The sequence below is a fragment of the Hibiscus syriacus genome, unplaced genomic scaffold (genome assembly GCF_006381635.1).
Source record: "Hibiscus syriacus cultivar Baekdansim isolate YM2019G1 unplaced genomic scaffold, ASM638163v2 tig00111128_pilon, whole genome shotgun sequence".
Classification (NCBI taxonomy): domain Eukaryota; kingdom Viridiplantae; phylum Streptophyta; class Magnoliopsida; order Malvales; family Malvaceae; genus Hibiscus; species Hibiscus syriacus.
Window position 1 is genome coordinate 254,150 of NW_024062989.1, and position 17,841 is coordinate 271,990.

General features: G+C 35.7%; 1 protein-coding gene across 3 annotated transcripts in view; it reads left to right on the forward strand.

Moving 5' to 3' along the window:
- Positions 1–15,992, forward strand: part of LOC120154370 (protein transport protein Sec24-like At4g32640) — a 30,370-nt gene extending 14,378 nt beyond the window's left edge. For all 3 annotated transcript variants that reach the window (XM_039166146.1, XM_039166147.1, XM_039166145.1), the window contains exons 9-25: positions 7,289–7,369; positions 8,193–8,270; positions 8,414–8,506; positions 8,897–8,951; positions 9,081–9,157; positions 9,996–10,067; positions 10,227–10,310; positions 11,445–11,564; positions 11,678–11,746; positions 12,712–12,789; positions 12,906–13,044; positions 13,664–13,828; positions 14,015–14,160; positions 14,237–14,416; positions 15,071–15,159; positions 15,290–15,321; positions 15,640–15,992. In XM_039166146.1, coding sequence (XP_039022077.1) covers positions 7,289–7,369; positions 8,193–8,270; positions 8,414–8,506; positions 8,897–8,951; positions 9,081–9,157; positions 9,996–10,067; positions 10,227–10,310; positions 11,445–11,564; positions 11,678–11,746; positions 12,712–12,789; positions 12,906–13,044; positions 13,664–13,828; positions 14,015–14,160; positions 14,237–14,416; positions 15,071–15,159; positions 15,290–15,321; positions 15,640–15,746 — 1,665 coding nt within the window. In that variant the 3' untranslated portion in view covers positions 15,747–15,992. The remainder of the gene's footprint in view (positions 1–7,288; positions 7,370–8,192; positions 8,271–8,413; positions 8,507–8,896; positions 8,952–9,080; positions 9,158–9,995; positions 10,068–10,226; positions 10,311–11,444; positions 11,565–11,677; positions 11,747–12,711; positions 12,790–12,905; positions 13,045–13,663; positions 13,829–14,014; positions 14,161–14,236; positions 14,417–15,070; positions 15,160–15,289; positions 15,322–15,639) is intronic.
- The last annotated feature ends 1,849 nt before the right edge of the window (positions 15,993–17,841 follow it).

Genomic DNA, 17,841 nt, shown 5'->3' on the forward strand with positions numbered 1-17,841 from the left:
TATAGGATGTACTTCAGTTATTGTTGTTGATGCAATATTTTTGTGTGTTGTATATATATATGTTCTCTTGAAAGTAAGTTGTTTGTGCATTAAAGAGAAAAATTGAAATGTAAACTCTTGTTTTAGTTATAAATTAGACGTTGTGAAGTGGGATTGGCTCCACATGAGTCTTTTAGTCTGTTTGTTGATATAACATTGTTTGACTATTGCATTTCTTTGTTCTCTCAATAGTTTTCTGTTTGTGCATCGAAGAAAATGTTTCAATTTGAAGTGTGAATTTGTTGATGTAACATTGTGTGGCTGTTGCATTTCTTTTTATCTTTACTGTATGCTGTTTGTGCTGTTAAAAAGTTGAAATTTAAATATTTTATTGTAGTAACATAATTGAGGCTGTGAAGTGCCAATGGTTTATGTTTTAGTTGAGAAATCTAATATGGATTATCGATTTGGTTCAGTTGTATTTCCTGTTCTTCAAATGAATATCTTTGCAGATATAGGCTTTAGGTGAAAATTTATCAAGAAAAACATAAATGGGTTTTCAAGTTACGTGATAGATCAAATGTGTTTCAATTGTACTTTGCCATTTAAATCTCTTCACAAAATAATATGGCAAGCGAAAAGTCAGTTCAAGGTTCTCTACTCGCTAGAGCCCCTTGGTCTGCTTTTGTCGATAATCTGAGTAAAAGAGTCACTAGGAGAGCTTTGTGGGATCGTTTCAAGCTCCATGGCAAGGTTGTTAAGGTGTTTATTCCCATTTTTAACAAGAGACCGAAGTATAGAGATTCAACTTTTGCCTTTGTTCACTTTGAGAGTCGGGAGGATCTTTTACAAGCAGTGGCAAAGGTTGATAATGTGATGATTGATGGGAAAAGAGTTTCGGTCAGGGAGGCGAAGTATCAGAAGTCGGCAAGAGGGAAGTCGACAAGAGGAAAGAATTCGATTGGTTCAGATGTTGAAGGGGTTAAGAACAAGGTTGTGACTCAAACAAAGAGCTTGAAGACAAAGGTATGGTGTTTAATAAGTATCATGATGGGAGCTCTTATCGTGATAAGCTTGTGGGAAATAAGAGGTTACCAGTAGGGGTACGTAATAGTTTAACTAGTGGCGGTGTTGTTTTGAAGAATCCCTACTATGTCTTCATTTCTGTGGAGGATCAATGTTGGTTAAAGAGGTCGCTGACTGGCATTCATAAACAATTTTATGATGTGGATCTAATCCAGAAAGCTCTACACAGTGATGGTATAAATGCAAAAGTGGTGAGTTGGGGGTATGCCAAGAACTCATGTTTAGTCACTTTTCTATCGGAAGAAGAGAAAATGAAAGCTTTGGAAGAAAAAGCTTTGGAGTTAAATTTCTGGTTCGATTGGTTGAGGCCAGTTTCCTCGGATGGGGATGTTCCTTTGGCGTTTTGCGAAGTGTCGCTAATTGGTGTTCCCTTGAATTGTTGGAATGAAGTCTTATTCTTCAGTCTGACTTCAATGTGGGGGGAGTTAGTGGAGATCAAGAAGGAAACACTGCTGAAGTTGGATTGTAGAATAGCTCAGATAGTTGTTAGGGCGGCTAGTCCTTTTGATTTCTCAAAATCAATCTCCATCAACACTAACGGTAGGTTGTATGTGATAAAGATTAAAGTAGAGGTATCGAATGATGGTTCTCCTGAGATATCGAATGGAGAGAATGATGTAGAGTCTTATGATGATTGGGAGGATGGATCATCGGAGAATCAGTCCGATGAATGAGGGGTCTTGAAGGTTCGGGAAGTCCAAAAGGCAAGAGTGTTGTCCCAAGAGAGAGTGGAGATTTGGGCTCGAGATTTCGACAGGTGGCATGGAGGTTTTCGTTCCTGGAGTTAATGATGCAACTGATACGAGGCAAATTAATTCGTTGGGGGTTGATAAAGAGAGGCAGGATGATTGTTTAGTTCCTATGTAGTAGATTTTTTCGGGGTAAACGACGTCAGTTATGGGTGGGCTAGGGGAATTAATAGCGGGTCAGATAGGCCCAATTATGTTAGGGAGAATGTTGAGACTATGTGGGCTGATCTAGGAAGCAACAAAGGTGGACCTTTTCAACTAGGGTCTTGTAAGAGATCCAGTTCTTTGGACTCTCTAAGTATTAATGGAAATCATATAAGGGGTTCAGGTGGTTCTTGAAACAGAAATATTAGATTGAGCGAAGATTCGTTTCTCCTTCTAGGTCCTCTTCTTAGGGAATGAGTCCTCCAAATCATGGTCGCACTTTAAAAACGATGGTTTCAATGGGTAGAACTGGGTGCAAATTCTTTAATAGAGTCTATGGTAAAAGCAGAGGAAGGGGAAATTCAAGAGAGGAAAAGCGGGATAGTTCAAAGGCTCCAAGTCATTGTTCGAATGATGATGAAGAAGTTCGGGCAAGGTGGGAAGTTAGTAATTTGATGGGGGTTACCTTTCGAGGAGGTAAAAAAGCTTTTATGAAAAAGGCGAATTATGTGATAGAGGAGAGGAGGAAAGGGGTGAGAATTGATCTCCCGTGGTTATCAGGTTATTATCTTATTTCCTATGTCAAGTTTAAGTATCTTGGAATGTGAGGGGTTTGAGAAGAAGAGAAAAGTCAAGGGCTATGAGGAATTTTATTAGAGGGAAAAAACCCAGTGTTGATGTTTATCCAAGAATCAAAGGTGGAGCCTGTCGATCTTTCCTTACTAAGGAGATTAGGAGGGAATATGTTGAGAGGGTATGTGGCGTCCCCTGAGGTTGGGTCAGCAGGGGGCTTGATAACTTTATGGGATGAAAGTAAGCTGGAGGTGGAGTCCGAATGCGCTCAGGAGAGGTTTATTGTAGTTAAAGGTAGTTTAAAAGAATTGTCTGTTAAATGTTGGTTTATTAATGTGTATGGGCCATCAGTTGATTCGGAGAAGGAATCTTTTTTCGAGGCGTTGTTGTCTTTTGTGCTGCAACTTGATTGTCCTATTTGTTTGGGAGGTGGTTTTAATGCATACCTATCACAAGAGGAGAAAATGGTGAGAAATCATAACATGTTCTCTATGAGAATCTTTAATGAGTTTGTGCATAGGGTTAATTTGAATGGTCTTTCTTTGTCGGGTGGTAACTTCACTTGGTGTAACAACAGAGAAATTTCAACTTTTATTAGATTGGACAAATTTTTTGTAGATTCGAATTTCTTATCAGTATTTTCGACGCTAAATCAGAGTCTGCTCCCGAGATCTTTATCGGACCACAATGCAATTATTTTGGAAAACAAAGGGCTGGATTGGGGTCGAAGCTAATTACTTGTTAGAGGAGGAACGTTTCAAAGAGGCAATGATGGAGGAATTTCATAAAGCGAGGATGGCAGTAGGAGAAAAGGGATTTTCAATGTACTAAAATGCTCTAAAGCGACCATCAAAAAGTGCTCTAAAGCCTGTTTTGTCAAAATGCAAGGGTCCATTTCGGAGCTGGAAAAATATATACATGATACGGAGCTTGATATGCAGCATGGCTCCTCTTTCGTCTCTATGGAGTCTCTGGGTATGGCTAGAAAGAAGCTTTGGGATTTATATAAAAAAGGAGCTGATTTGGTTGCAGAAATCACGAGTGAAATGGTGTTCGGAGGGCAACCGAAACACTAGTTTTTTCATATGTGTGCAGCAAAGAGAAGAAGGGTGAATGTTATTAAAGCATTGAAAGTGGGTGGTCAGTTAATGACAGATCCTGAAGTAATTAAATTAAACATTGCAAAATTTTTCAAAGAAGCTCACAATAGGAACCCTACAGTTGAGGTAGAGGATTTGGATTTGAATTTTTCGAAGATTTCAGTGGAGCATAATTCGTTTTTGGAGAGTCCATTTTTGAAGGAAGAAGTTTGGGATGCAATATCATCCTCGAATTGTAATAAGGCTCTGGGTCCGGATGGATTGACAATGGGATTTTTCAAAAAGTTCTGGTCGAATCTAAAAGGGAAAATCTTTAGGTTTTTCAGTGACTTTTATGTGGGTAAAAGATGGGATAAGGGGGTAAACCACTCTTTCATTACCCTTATCCCGAAAAAGACCAGCGCGGAAAGTATTGTGGACTTTAGACCGATTAGCCTAGTCGGAGGGCTTTATAAGATTTTGTCGAAGGTGTTATCTAGGAGATTACGATAATGTATGGATGTGGTTGTTGGCCCTTCCTAGTTCGCCTTCATTCCGGGGAGGCATATTATGGATTGCTCGTTTATTGTGAACGAGGGGATTGATTGTTGGAGAAGGAAAGGTCTTAAAGGAATAGTGTTCAAGGTTGACTTCAAGAGAGCGTATGACTCAATTGATTGGAGTATATTATTGAAAAATCATGGATTGTATGGGGTTTGGGCAGAGGTGGAGATCTTGGATGAAATTGTGCTTGTCTTCGGCTTCAATTTTGGTTTTAGTAAATGGTTCTCCTTCGGATGAGTTTCGGATTGCGAGGTCTTCGATAGGGTTGCTCTCTTTCTCCTCATCTTTTTAATTGGTTGGCCAATTATTGAGCTTGATGTTGTCAAAGGCTGTGAGTTTAGGTTTGTTTAGAGGTTTTGTGATTGGAAGTCAGGGTAATTCTTTTGAGCTCTCTCACCTCCAATTTGCAAACGATCTATTGATTTTTTGTAACGCTTCGATCGGAGAGTTGAAGAATGTGAGTAGGATGCTTCTGATCTTTGAGATGATGTATGGCTTGCAAATTAATTTATTCAAGAGTAGGTTGTACGAAATCAACATGAATGAAGGGGTCCATGGTGAGTGGGCTGCTATAATAGGGTGTACAGTGGGTTATTTCCCAACAAATTATTTGGGGTTACCTCTTGGGGCGAAGAAAAATTCGGCATCATTATGGTACTCGATTATTCAAAAGTTTTACAAGAAATTAACTGGGTGGAAGGCAACTTCATTGTCTATTGCTGGTAAAGTTGTGTTGATAAAATATGTTCTTTGCTCCCTGCCGATATATTTTATGTCAATTTTCAGAATGCCGAGTTGTGTATTGAAGAGGCTAAATTCAATTATGGCGAAATTTCTTTGGGGGGATTCAGTTGTTAAAATCATAATTCATTGGGTAAATTGATCTACTGTTTGCAAGCCTAAGGCTTTGGGAGGGCTTGGGGTTCCAAATTTAGAGCTTATGAACATAGCGTTATTGGGAAAATGGATGTGGAAATTTGATAATGAGAAAAACTCCTGGTAAGGATTATTTGCTGCAATAATAAAATTGATCCGAATTCAATGGGGTTCGGAAATTCGGCCTCTTACTAAGCATCTTGGATATGGAAGGGGGTTGTTAAAAATGGCAGCTTGGATGATGACTTTGGAGCTTGTTTGTGGAGTCTTCAAATGAAGGTGGGCAATGGGGATTCAATTTTGTTTTGGCATGATGCTTGGCTTAATGGAGTTCCTTTGAAAGAGCGTTTTCCAAGGTTGTTCACTCTTTCGAATAATGAGGGGAAGATAGCTGATTTTAGGAAATCAAACTCTTCAGGCTGTTTTTGGGACATTCCTATGAGAAGAAATCTTGCTGACTGGGAGAAGATGCAATGGAATGAACTTATTTCATTGTTGTATAATTTTAATCCCTCGCCTTTGATTGATGACAGCCTTGTGTGGTCAGGAGAAGGAGATGGTCCTTTTTCAGTTAAATCTTGCCTTAGAATCCTTCTTGACAATTCAGACATGTGTGGTCTGGTGTGGGCTCCTCCTCGGGTCGAATCTTTTGTCTGGCAGGTGGTTCACAAGAAGGTAGCAGTCAAAGTGGATTTAATTAAACGTGGGTGCAAGGGATTGAAAATTCATCTTGTCCGTTTTGCGGTTTGGTTCAGAAAACTACTTTTTCATTTGTTTGTTTCGTGTAAAGTGTCATGGGGTTTATGGGTGAGTTTTTTGTGGCTTTGGAATGTTTCTTTTGCTATTCCTGAGTGTTCTGTTGCGTTGATTTCCATTTGGTTTGACCTTGTGTCTCGATCAATCATTTGGGTGTTCATCCCAAGAGTCGTTTTGTGGTCAATTTGGAAGATGGGGAATGAGATCGTTTTTAATGAAGGGAAGCTGGATTTTGCATTGTTATCTTTTCTCACAAGGTATAGAGTGGCAGCATTGTTTACTTCAAAATTTCCTAAAGTGTTGATTTCTTTTGATAGCCTAGTGGGGGATACTTCATTGGCAAATTGTGTTTCGAGTTCTGAAAAGATCCCTTTAGATTTTGTGAGCTGGTCTCCGCCTCCACCAGGTTGCTTAAAGTGAACGTGGATGGTTCTATGGAGAGAATGTGGTTGGAAGGTGGCATTGGTGGGCTGCTCAGAGATGAGAAAGGTGTGATGTTGGGATCTTTCTCAGAGAGAGCTGCTTCTGGCCCTCCAATTCTGGCAGAATTGATGGCAATTAAGAGAGGGTTGAGGCTTTTCTTGGAGTCGGGGATGTCGGCGAATCGAAGGCTTATTTTAGAATTCGATTGTGATGTGGTTGTGGGTTGGATCAAGAATCCTGCTGCCACCACCATGTTGTTCTTGTCCATAGTTAAAGATATCCTTGATTGTGGTTGATAGAGGTGTTATTGTTAGGCATGTTTTGAGAGCAACTAACTGGGAAGCGAATGAATTTGCTAAGCTAGGTATAGGCTAATTGGTTGGGATATATTTGTTGCATTGAATTTATTGTATTTTGGGAAGTTTTGGTTATATTTGTCAATTGTGTTATGCTTGTGTTTGGTTGATTGTTTTTAGGATATAGTTTTTTTTTTTTTTTTGAGTTGGGTTTGGTCATTGATGTGTTTCTGTAGCTTAAAGTTGGTCATTGTTAAGGTGGTAGTCTGGTTGTTTTTGGTGGTATTGTACTCTTTTTGTACTTGGTATCTATGCAATAAAATTACGGGGCACTCTTTTCCTCCTTCCAATGTCCGTTGAGCCACTCTTGTAGCTTGACGGTTATGAAGGGGATTTTTAACGAGGCCTCCCCTTCTATCAAAAAAAAAAAGTGTTTCAATTGTGTGTTTTCATTACACATAGTTTTGGGAATATAATGGAGTATTTCCATTCAATGTGATGGTAAATCTTGCGATTTTATGATTTTGGCCAAGTTAGGTTGGTTGTACATAAGGCATGGCTAATTGTCCTTTGCAATGCGTTCTAAAGATAATGCAAGTCTTCTACATTTTGTCTGCAATAATCGACGTCTGTAATGTTGGTTGAGTTGGAGGTTGATATGCTGTCTTGATCTTTCCTTTTCCATTCTGTTCAATGGTTTCTTCTCAAAACATATACAAGGCAGTGGAATTCAGTTGCTTGATGTGTTAATTGCTTATTGCAGGAAGGTCCCCGAACTCTAGTTGGAATAGCAACATTTGACTCAACAATCCATTTTTATAATTTAAAACGGGCACTGCAACAGGTCAGTAATCGTTGCTTCATTTAACATTCCCTCTTTCAGGCAACTATTGTTTTGGGTAGAAGACTTTTTTGTAGTCTCATTTTGTTGACTGCTCTCTATTTTAGAAAGGGAAGTCAATTTTATAATAATGACAAATAGAAGATTCTAATATTTTTAGAGGTTTCAAGAATTTATTTCTTCAAGTAGTTTCATTGATGACATGATGGTAAATTAGACATTCTGGGTTGGGCTGCATGCTTTACACTTGAATTTGTGATGCAGGACCACAAAATTATGTTTTTGATATTGGGGCCTTGCAGTGTGGAATTTTGGATGGTTTTGTTATCTGCTTAAGTGAGGTTTAATTGATTAGGACTAATCAGTGGAGGATCAATATAAGAGTGGTGTGAGTGGTATATAAACAACATGCATGTTGCTAATAATGTGTTTGTGTTTGGGATTGGTACAAAAAGGTTTGTTCAACCTTTTGGTGGCATTTGGTATGATGGAAAGTTCACTTTCCAAGGAATTCAATTAGTTGGAATGTGATTCCAATGTTTGGGATGCAAAAGTTTGTGTACTTTCCTTGGATTGTACTATTCCCTTTGGAGTTACTTTCCCACAAACAATGGAAGGTAATTCCCTTGATAATTGGTGGGAAGTTAATTTCCCACATAGATGGAAAGTGAAAGAATAACAGGGCATTAACATGTCAGGTTTCATTTTTTGCGGATCATTGATATCTCTTTGAAATTTGTTTTATATGATCTTTTTCTCTGATGTAATCTACTGAAGAACCTCTTGAAATTATTCTTTAGCTGATTTGAATGTCTTCAATTTGCAGCCGTTGATGCTTATCGTTCCTGACATTCAAGATGTCTATACTCCTCTTGAAACGGATGTCATTGTTCAGCTTTCTGAGGTTAATTCTTAGTTGGGATTTTTTCCCTTATATTTGTTGAAGTTTACAAATTCTTAATTTAACAGTGGCTGAAGCTATCATGTCATGCTTGAGATTTCTCAAATATGTTCTGCTGACAATGTTTTTTTATTCTGAGGATTCAGTGCCGCCAACATTTAGAGTTGTTGCTTGAAAACATCCCAACAATGTTTCAGACTAGTACAACTGCTGAGTCATGTTTTGGTGCAGCAATCAAGGTAAGCTATTTCATGGTGATACTATAAATTAACAGATAAAATTCTAGTCTACTCAACCCCACTGATCCTATCACTGGGGCAACATAGTATCTAGAACTTCAAGATTTTGTCATGGGTTAGTCTGTTTCCTCGTTAAGCAAATGCATTTTTGTTATAGTTATGACTATAACAAAAAGTGGAACTTGTTCAAGTTTTGAAAGGCAAGAAACTTTCTCTCTTTTGCTCAAGGAATATGTTCAATAACTTTAGCTTTCTTGGGGGTTTCTGGAAAGTTAGAGTTTTATGGTCTCCTGGGAAATTAATAGTGTCTGGTCATAATTAGGGTGTACAACAATTCATGTACATTTAAAGTGTAGATGCTGATATCTCAGTGTTCTGTTTATATTTCAGGCTGCATTCTTGGCCATGAAAAGTACTGGAGGGAAGCTTCTTGTTTTTCAATCAGGCAAACTCTTTTCTACCTATTTGACACTTGCATGTTTCGGAATGGCTTGTCATACAGCTCTCATACACACAAGTTACTGTATCATTTCCCTTAGTTATCTAATTAATATGTATATATATTTTGTGACAGTTTTGCCATCAGTTGGTATTGGTGCCCTTTCTTCTAGAGAGGCTGAAGGAAGAACTAATATTTCTGCTAGTGAAAAGGTTTGCATATGGCTTTTAATTGTTTCCTCTATATGTTTAATTTTATTTGAATAATTGTGGAATTCTTTTTTTAAAACTCTTTTCCCCCCAAGTACAGTTCTTGTAGATGAAGATATTGTTATACCTTCAGACTTGCAACTAAAAAATAAAAATGTGGAATCTTCTGTTTGTTTGTCCAACTTCAGTGTTGCAACTGCTGCATCTCATCTCTGAAACCTGCTTTATCTGTTTATCATCTACACTTGATTCTATCATCTATTCAGAATATTGGGATGGTTACGTACCACTAAGAATTTGATATATTATTATGAACCTGATTAATCTGTTTTCTGATCTATTAGTAGAAATGCTTCTTTGATTTTCTAGATGTAAATATTGGTAATCTTCTTTTCAATATCATGCTTGGCATGGATTCAAGTTTTTCTAACCAAAAAGTGATTTGTTGCAAGGCTAGACTAGGCTTTTAGTTCCTGAATTTTTTTCTGTGGTTGGCAGGCTTTCAAAAATTTGGCCCTTTTTGGGATGGATATGTTACTTATATCTAATGATCATCTTTGTAATGCATTTGTGACTTTCGCATGATGTGTGGGAATCCCCTTCTGAGAGAAGAAAAAATAATAAAAAGAAATTCATCCAAAAAAATCATAAATGAATTATCAACTATTGATCAGCATTTCAGATATGATTTTTTTATTCTGTTCTTTCATGTTGAATCTCTTGTATATATTTGCTTATTATAATTCATAATATTGTGATTGTAACAAGAACTATTTCATATCCAATGGAAGATAGAATTATGCTTCTGAATTGATTTCTTTTTCCACTTCTATTTGTTTAGGAAGCTCATAAATTACTGCAACCAGCTGACAAAATTCTTAAGACACTGGCAATTGAATTTGCTGAGTATCAGGTAAACTAGCAGTAATTTTTTTCTCCTTGATATCATGATGATGTGAAAATAAAAATCTACCTGATGGATGCTTGTTGAAATTCATGCTGGTAGATAAATCTATATTATTATTATGACTGATTTTTTTCCCTCATATTCTTCTATTGCAACACATTGCAGGTCTGTGTTGATGTTTTTTTAACTACTCAGAGTTATGTAGACGTTGCTTCCATCTCTGTCATCCCAAGAACTACTGGAGGCCAGGTATTACCATGATATTTACTTATTTTTATTTATTTATCTGTTTTGTTTTTCTGGCTGATAATGTAATACAAATTATTATCTTCTGGAACCCTATCTTATGACTGATAATATAATACATGAATAAAAATGGTGAAGTTTGTTTCTGCTTCAATTGAATTCCATCTGCAGTCACTGTTTTCTTAATTTAAATTTTAAGTTTCTCTAAATTTAAAGTTATATCAGCATATAATGTTTTATGTACACTTATTAAGATTCAAGCTTTTAAACGTATTTTTCACTATTTAAAATTATAAAATTTTGTAATGAAAAATATTAAGACCAATTTTAATTAAAATGTGAAACATACATAAACGAGGAAGTACATTTTCTATTATAATTCATCCAAAATGCCTCTTGTTAACCAAAGTATATAGCTAAGCTCTAATTCCTGCACACGATGAAGCATTTCAGTGAACCAGCTACTTTGAAGTTCGTAAAGTGCACTAAGTAGCAAACCTTGCATGTGGCTGTGCTTTAAAATATTTGTTGCATGGTACTTCAATATTTTTGTATGTCGGTGGTTATTGGACATATTTGTGCTTAAGTCGGGTCACACAATGCAAAATTGTTACTGAAATCAGAACAGGCTAGATTTTCTGATCTTTCTGAGTCTGACTCTGTGCTGCAGAATCTCCAATACCACATCCAAATAATTTATGAATGGGGTTGCTGAGTTTCCTTGGTTAAACAGTGGTAATTGGTAAACTATGGATGAGGTGCATCTCAAGTTTATAGGGAGCAGTAAAAATATTACGGATGTGTGGCTTATTCCCTTTTTTTGTTAGTTAAGAAGTTGTCTTTACTTGATCTTCTCTCTGTGTGATAAACCAAATGACTCCCTTGTCATTGTTAGTGAACTTGCTGGTGTCATCTCCACCCACTTGTTTGCTTCCCCCAGTAGAGTACTAATCAATAAACTATCGAGTCTGATGCATACCTTGGTGAAACTTGAAAGCCTGACTATATTGATGCCATATATTATTCAGTTAAATCTCTACTTGTCGAACTCTATGTATGAGACATTCATTATCAGGGTTACAGATTTATTTCTTGAATGGAAAAGTTACTTTTCAACACATTTTCTCGAAATTCCAGGTGTATTATTATTACCCCTTCTCTGCTGTATCTGATCCTGCAAAGCTCTACAATGACCTTAGATGGAACATCACTAGGCCCCAAGGTTTTGAGGCTGTCATGCGTGTAAGATGCAGCCAGGTAATGTTTCTGTGTTGCTCTGTTTCTTAAGTGAAATATTGAAAGTTGACTTTATCGGATTGTGCTGATAATTTGACCATATTTTAATATGTTTACCCCTTGTATACTTGTAGGGTATTCAAGTTCATGATTACTCTGGAAATTTCTGCAGACGCATTCCAACCGACATTGACCTACCTGGGGTTTGTGCTCCTTTTGAAAAATACTTGCTCTTATATTTCTCGTTAATTTGCTTTATCTTCTGAACCACAGTTATTTTATTATTTAACCACTTAAGAAAGATTCAAAAACCTGATCGTAACTCCTTGCACTGTTTGGTTAACCTAAAAATATTATAAAATTATTTTTTGCATAATGTTTAACTTTGAACTCGAGTTGGATGATTAGCTAGTCCTTGCTAAAAACCGTGTTAGAAAATTTGCTTGGATCAAGAATCTGGGATATTGTGCTTCCAGCCTGGTGAATATTATTTCATTTTGGGGATTGATGTTTTGAATAATTACTCCTAATTTTCCCTGGTGTTTGAAATTCAGTCGATAGCCTTTTAACTACTGGGCAAAATGATGTTATATTTTCTCATATTTGTGATTTAAGTCAATCTTATAATTGCAATATGAATGAGCTAGGGAAATGAATGATGAGTTGATGTATTACTTCTTCCTGTGGTTGGTTTCTTGGTATATGACTGGAGTTGAGATGTTTGAAGGTATTGCGTGTGGCCGACAAGTGTGTGCAAATTTTTATTGATTTTTCCTTCTGTCAAAGAGTTTCACAATAATAATTTTTGTCCTGCTGGAGGTATTCAACGCATTGTAACATGATTATAAAGAAAAATTAAGCTGTCACAGGGTCGGAGCAAGATACTCGTGTTGCAATGCTTATCTTAAAAGTACCTCATGAATTCTCATATTTAGTACCAAATAACCAATTCCAAAATGTGATATTCTTTATTCAACATTTTCCCTTTGTCATGTATGTAGTTTTGTGCTTTCACGAGCCCTGGTTTTGTAGCTTATGAATTGGTAATATTGTTCAAAAGAAATATTTGCACATTTTTCTGCTACTAGGGTTTTGACATGGTGAAGCTCTGTTTTGGGTATTTTATCTATTTTTGTTCAAACCATGATCAGTCCTTTCTGTTATGCAGATTGATTCTGACAAATGCATATTGGTAACCTTAAAGCATGATGACAAATTACAAGATGGTTCTGAATGTGCTTTTCAGGTACTAATTAATAGTATCTGAATCTTTAATGCCCAATGATGTTTCTTTCATTATTTGTTAGCATTGGCAAGTTAAGCATTTTTATGCATCTATAATATTTGGCTTTTATGTTCCAGTGCGCCCTTCTGTATACCACTGTTTATGGGCAAAGAAGAATTCGAGTCACAAACTTATCCTTGCCATGCACAAATATGCTAAGTAATTTGTTCCGTGCTGCGGACTTAGATGCTCAATTCGCAAATTTCTTAAAACAAGGTACTCAATTCTGCATTGTACATCCTTCCTTTCCTTTCTTTTCCCTTTTTGGTGAATTGGTTGTGCAAGTTTTTTTTTTTGGGTTTGGCCAATTTTTTTTATTAGAACCCAAATGGTAAATAAAAGCAACTGCAACACCTGATTGACCTCTTAAAAAAAACCCCAAAAGACATCTAGGAACACAAAAAAAAACATAAAACAATTCAGACCAAAGAAAACCAAGATACAAATGGCCGAGAATCACCTAAAAGTTTTTAAAAACAATAGCAAACAAACTCCAAGGAACACCCAAAGTTCAATTACAAAACAACAAATCACTGTTAAAGAACAAAACCCATAAAAACACCAACGATTGAAGAAGTAATGATTACCATGAAACCACTTCAATTTTTTGTAACCTTCCTACCCAATTCAATGTTTTCTTTGCTTCCAACTGTGATTTGAAGATGTTCCACGTTGCCATTATTCTTCACTTTATGGATTGATGTTATTTGGATGGGATGTTACTTGTTTATTTTTTCCAAAGAATTTTATTGCAATATTCTTCATGGAATCATTAGTTTGATGTGCAAGAATACTGACAATGCAGTGCGTGTTTTCTGATTTACCTTGAATGCAGCCGCAATTGAAATTCCTACAGCCCCGCTAATGCAAGTGAGGGACCAAGTGACAAATCTTTGCATCAACACACTGCTTTCATATCGTAAATTTTGCGCCACGGTATCATCATCTGGACAGCTTATTCTTCCTGAGGCTCTTAAGCTTCTTCCTCTATATACCCTTGGTATAAATATTTTTTTTTTGTTAATTCTCTACTCGATGTTGTGTCTCATTCATTACCATTGTTATTATTTTAGTTAATCTCGATTTTCAAACTTCATGTTCTCTTCCGTCTTGGCAAAAACCCTGTGGCAGAAAGTCAGTCATAGTCTCGAGAAAAATTTTGATAAATATAATTTTTTTCCTTCAGCGTTAATCAAGAGTACTGGGTTGCGAAATGATGGCAGAATAGATGACCGTTCCTTCTGGTCCAATTATGTTTCCTCCCTTTCTACTCCTTTGGCAGTCCCACTGGTTTATCCCAGGATGTTTGCCATCCACAACCTTAATTCAAAGGTAATAAATTTCTAGTTGCCTTATGATCCAAAGTATTTTAACCATGCTAACAGACAATTTTCTGCTTGTTGGACAGGAAGGGGATGATTCTATTCTTCCTCCTACAATCCCACTTTCTAGTGAACATGTCAGTGATGATGGAATATATCTGCTTGAGAATGGTGAGGATGTTTTAATAAATTTTGGGAGCTCGGTGGATTCAAATATCATGCAACAACTTTTTGGCTTCAACTCAGTTGATGAAGTCCCCACTCAGGTACATTGTTTTACTTTGTGTTTCTTATTATCCTTATTCATTTATTAGAAACATTTTGTGAATTCTGACACGAAAGGACAGTCAGAAGTGTTAAGGACCTGATAATGTTTTTCCAGACATTTTCAGGTTTATATCGACTGAAAATAACTGTTGCCCTATTTATTTTAAAGTAAATTGCACATTTAAATACTAAATTCAAATGGCCCAGTATATATTAAATAGACCTCGTCCAGGTTTTGATTTGAAATCACTATTGAACTCCCTGTATAATATTTTTTGTCTGCCTGCTAAGTTTCAAATTCCTTCCATTTAAAGGTGTGCATTTCCCATTGTTATTTATGGAGTGTGTGATTTTTTCATTGAATGGCAACAGTCTTGAAAGCTGTTGTGTTTTATGATTGAATAGTATAAAGCTGAAATGAGTGAATTTGGAGCTTTTCCATTTAGTCTAATTGGGTAAGGCTATCTCCTCTCAGTATGGTAGAAAGAAAAGATTGGGGGGAAAGGAGGAAGAAGACGAAGAAGAAATCTTTATGGAGCTTTTGGTGTCTATTCCATAATATGTTTTTCACTTTTCAGCATTATTCCGTGTCTGGACCCTTTCACCTACCTATTACTGACACTAACAGTCTGTTGCCAACATTGTATTTTCAGTTTGTGATGCGGCAATTTGACAATCCTTTATCAAAGAAGCTAAATGATGTTGTAAATGTGATCCGTCAACAAAGATGTTCCTACCTTCGGTATGATTAATGGTTCTTACCTTAGTGTTACTTTACCCCTAAAAGAATGATTTTTGTTCCATCTCTTTTATAGCAAAAGTGAAGTATATTTGATTGTTTAATGCAATTGTATCTTGATATTCTTTTGCAGCTTCAAATTGTGCAAGAAGGGGGATCCATTAGGTCAGTGCATTGAACTTCTCATGCAAACTATGAGACTACTTGATAAATTATCATATGTGGAATATTCAACCAAAATAGCCATGGATTTTTTAAGCATGGCATCATATGAACTTTTCTCGACTATGTAATTTGAGAGTTTGAGTAAGGTGTTTAATGATTGTCCAAGAATTTTTGCCTTAAATTTTGTGACAATGAAGCAAATTGCTTCTACACCTGCGGGTTTCTTATTGTTAAAGAGTAATCTGTGTATAATCAATTTCCATTTTAGAAGAGCAATTATGTTTATGGAATTCTCATGATTCAATGCTACATTTTCAGGAATGCTGTTCTTATCTTGCATGGTTGAAGACAAGAATGTAGGTGGGCCATCTTATGTCGAGTTTCTTGTACATATTCATAGGCAAATCCAGATGAAGATGTCATGATAGGTTTCAAGGTTCCTCAGTTAAGCTCAACAGGTATTCGATTTTGATTTGGGATTTTGCATGAACCACAGAAAAAAAAGTTAAGTGAGATGACAAATCCGAGTGAGCTTCCTACTCGGAGTTCTTAGTGAAAGAGAGTTATTATGCTTTTCACATTTTGTTTCACGTTTTATGATGCACTTGAGATTAAGTTACTAAGAAACATTGTAATTCCAAACAGGGACTTAAATAGCGTTCACGGCTGTATTTTTGGTCGCGTTGCATTTATCGCGGTTGTGGACATAACATATGTCATCACGGTCATTGCGAGTGTCGTGGTTGTGAAATTTTTAAATTTCGAACTTTTCCTAAAACATGATAATTATAATTATAATTATAATTTTTAGTAATTTTAATAATTTTTAGAATGTTTTTAAGTGTAAAATTTAAATTATTAAAATTAGGATTAAATTAAATGAAAATGAAAGTTTACACTCTAAATAAAAAATCTAAAAGGTAAGAGGGAGGGCTAAAATTGAAATTAACCTACCTATGATAATGTGGTCCAGTTGGCAACAAAACAATTAAAGCAACAATATTAATGGCCTGGAAACTAGAGTTTTGAGTAAAATTAAAGCCGAAAAGAGTGCTCTCTTTAGAAACATTTCAGCTACATTAAAATTTCTCTCAACTTTTCGTCTTTTACAAAATGATAGAAAATTATAGGTAGAGGCTCATTTTATTTTTACCTTCTCAAATGTAAGCTTTTTGCTGCTCAACTTTTTCACCGGCAATGAAGCTCAACAAATGCAAGATTTATACCCAAAACACAGGTTTTGGTTTGTTGTCTTGTCCACTTCCCATTTAATCTTTGGTTGGTAACGGTAGGGTAACGGTGATAGCGAGCTGTTATCGGTGATATACATTGCTACCCGTTAAATTGCGGGTGTGACGGACCGTTATAGACGTGAATCTGATACTCATCGTTAAAAAAATCAATACCAATTTTGATTGACGGTGCTACCGCAAAATAGTTGCTGCTATTGTGTTTGCGTCTCGCTATTTAAAACTCAGATTCCATATATTTAGGAGCTTGATCTATTATTTATTTCTTGAAACCTGTATTTGAGGTAAATTTTACTAAAAAATGGTTTTTAATCGTAGTAAATTTGATAATAAGGTTGTCGGTTACTTGAAGGAACAATACAAATAATATCTGGGTTTCGTTCCCAGATTTCTTATTGTATCGCCTTTCTTGTGTCCCGAAAATCTTGTACTATAACCGTATAAATAAAAATTGATTATCATGTTTTAGTTCAGTTTTGCTCGGCTCGAATCTAATATAACCTAGCCCAGCCCATTGATGCTTTCACTTTGTAATTGGATCTCTAACAGGAAAGGCTGTATGTAGAGAGCTAAAAGAATACAACTTTTTAATCCTCTATATTTGTAATTTTTATCAATATAATCTTTTAAAAGCTGTAAAAATAGACCATTGAAAGAATAAATTGTTTAAATATAATGATTTTTGTATAATTTTAAATATTAAAAATGCAATTGATAAAAAAACACTGTAAATGTAGTTATTTTAATCTTTTTATAATTGTCAGGGTAATAGTTGACGTTAACATTAAATAGAAATTAAAAGAAAAACTAAAACTTTTATATAAAAATTAATATAAAGGCCAGTATTAAAAAATCAGAAAATAAAAATATAATTTTAGAAACAATACAAATAAATAACCTTTTTATATATATTTTTTAATGGAAGCAACTAATTTTATTCAAAATAAGAAATATCTCAAATTACAATAAAATTTTAAAATCAGAATTGTAAATCTGATTGTAAATTAAGCACAGAATTAGAATAATTTCATATAATCATTCAAACAAAACTAGCAACTTATGATCATAAGGACAAAAGATTAAAAATCTAACCAAGAAACTTGAACAAATATAGATACAAAGAGATCAGATTGCATCGGTAAACGAATCATAAAAGGATATCAAACTATTCAAAGACCATTGACAAAATCGCAAATCAGACTCAAGCGACGAGAAAAGCTATAACACCCCTAACCCGTACCCGACTCGGATACGAGTCTGAAGTGTCACA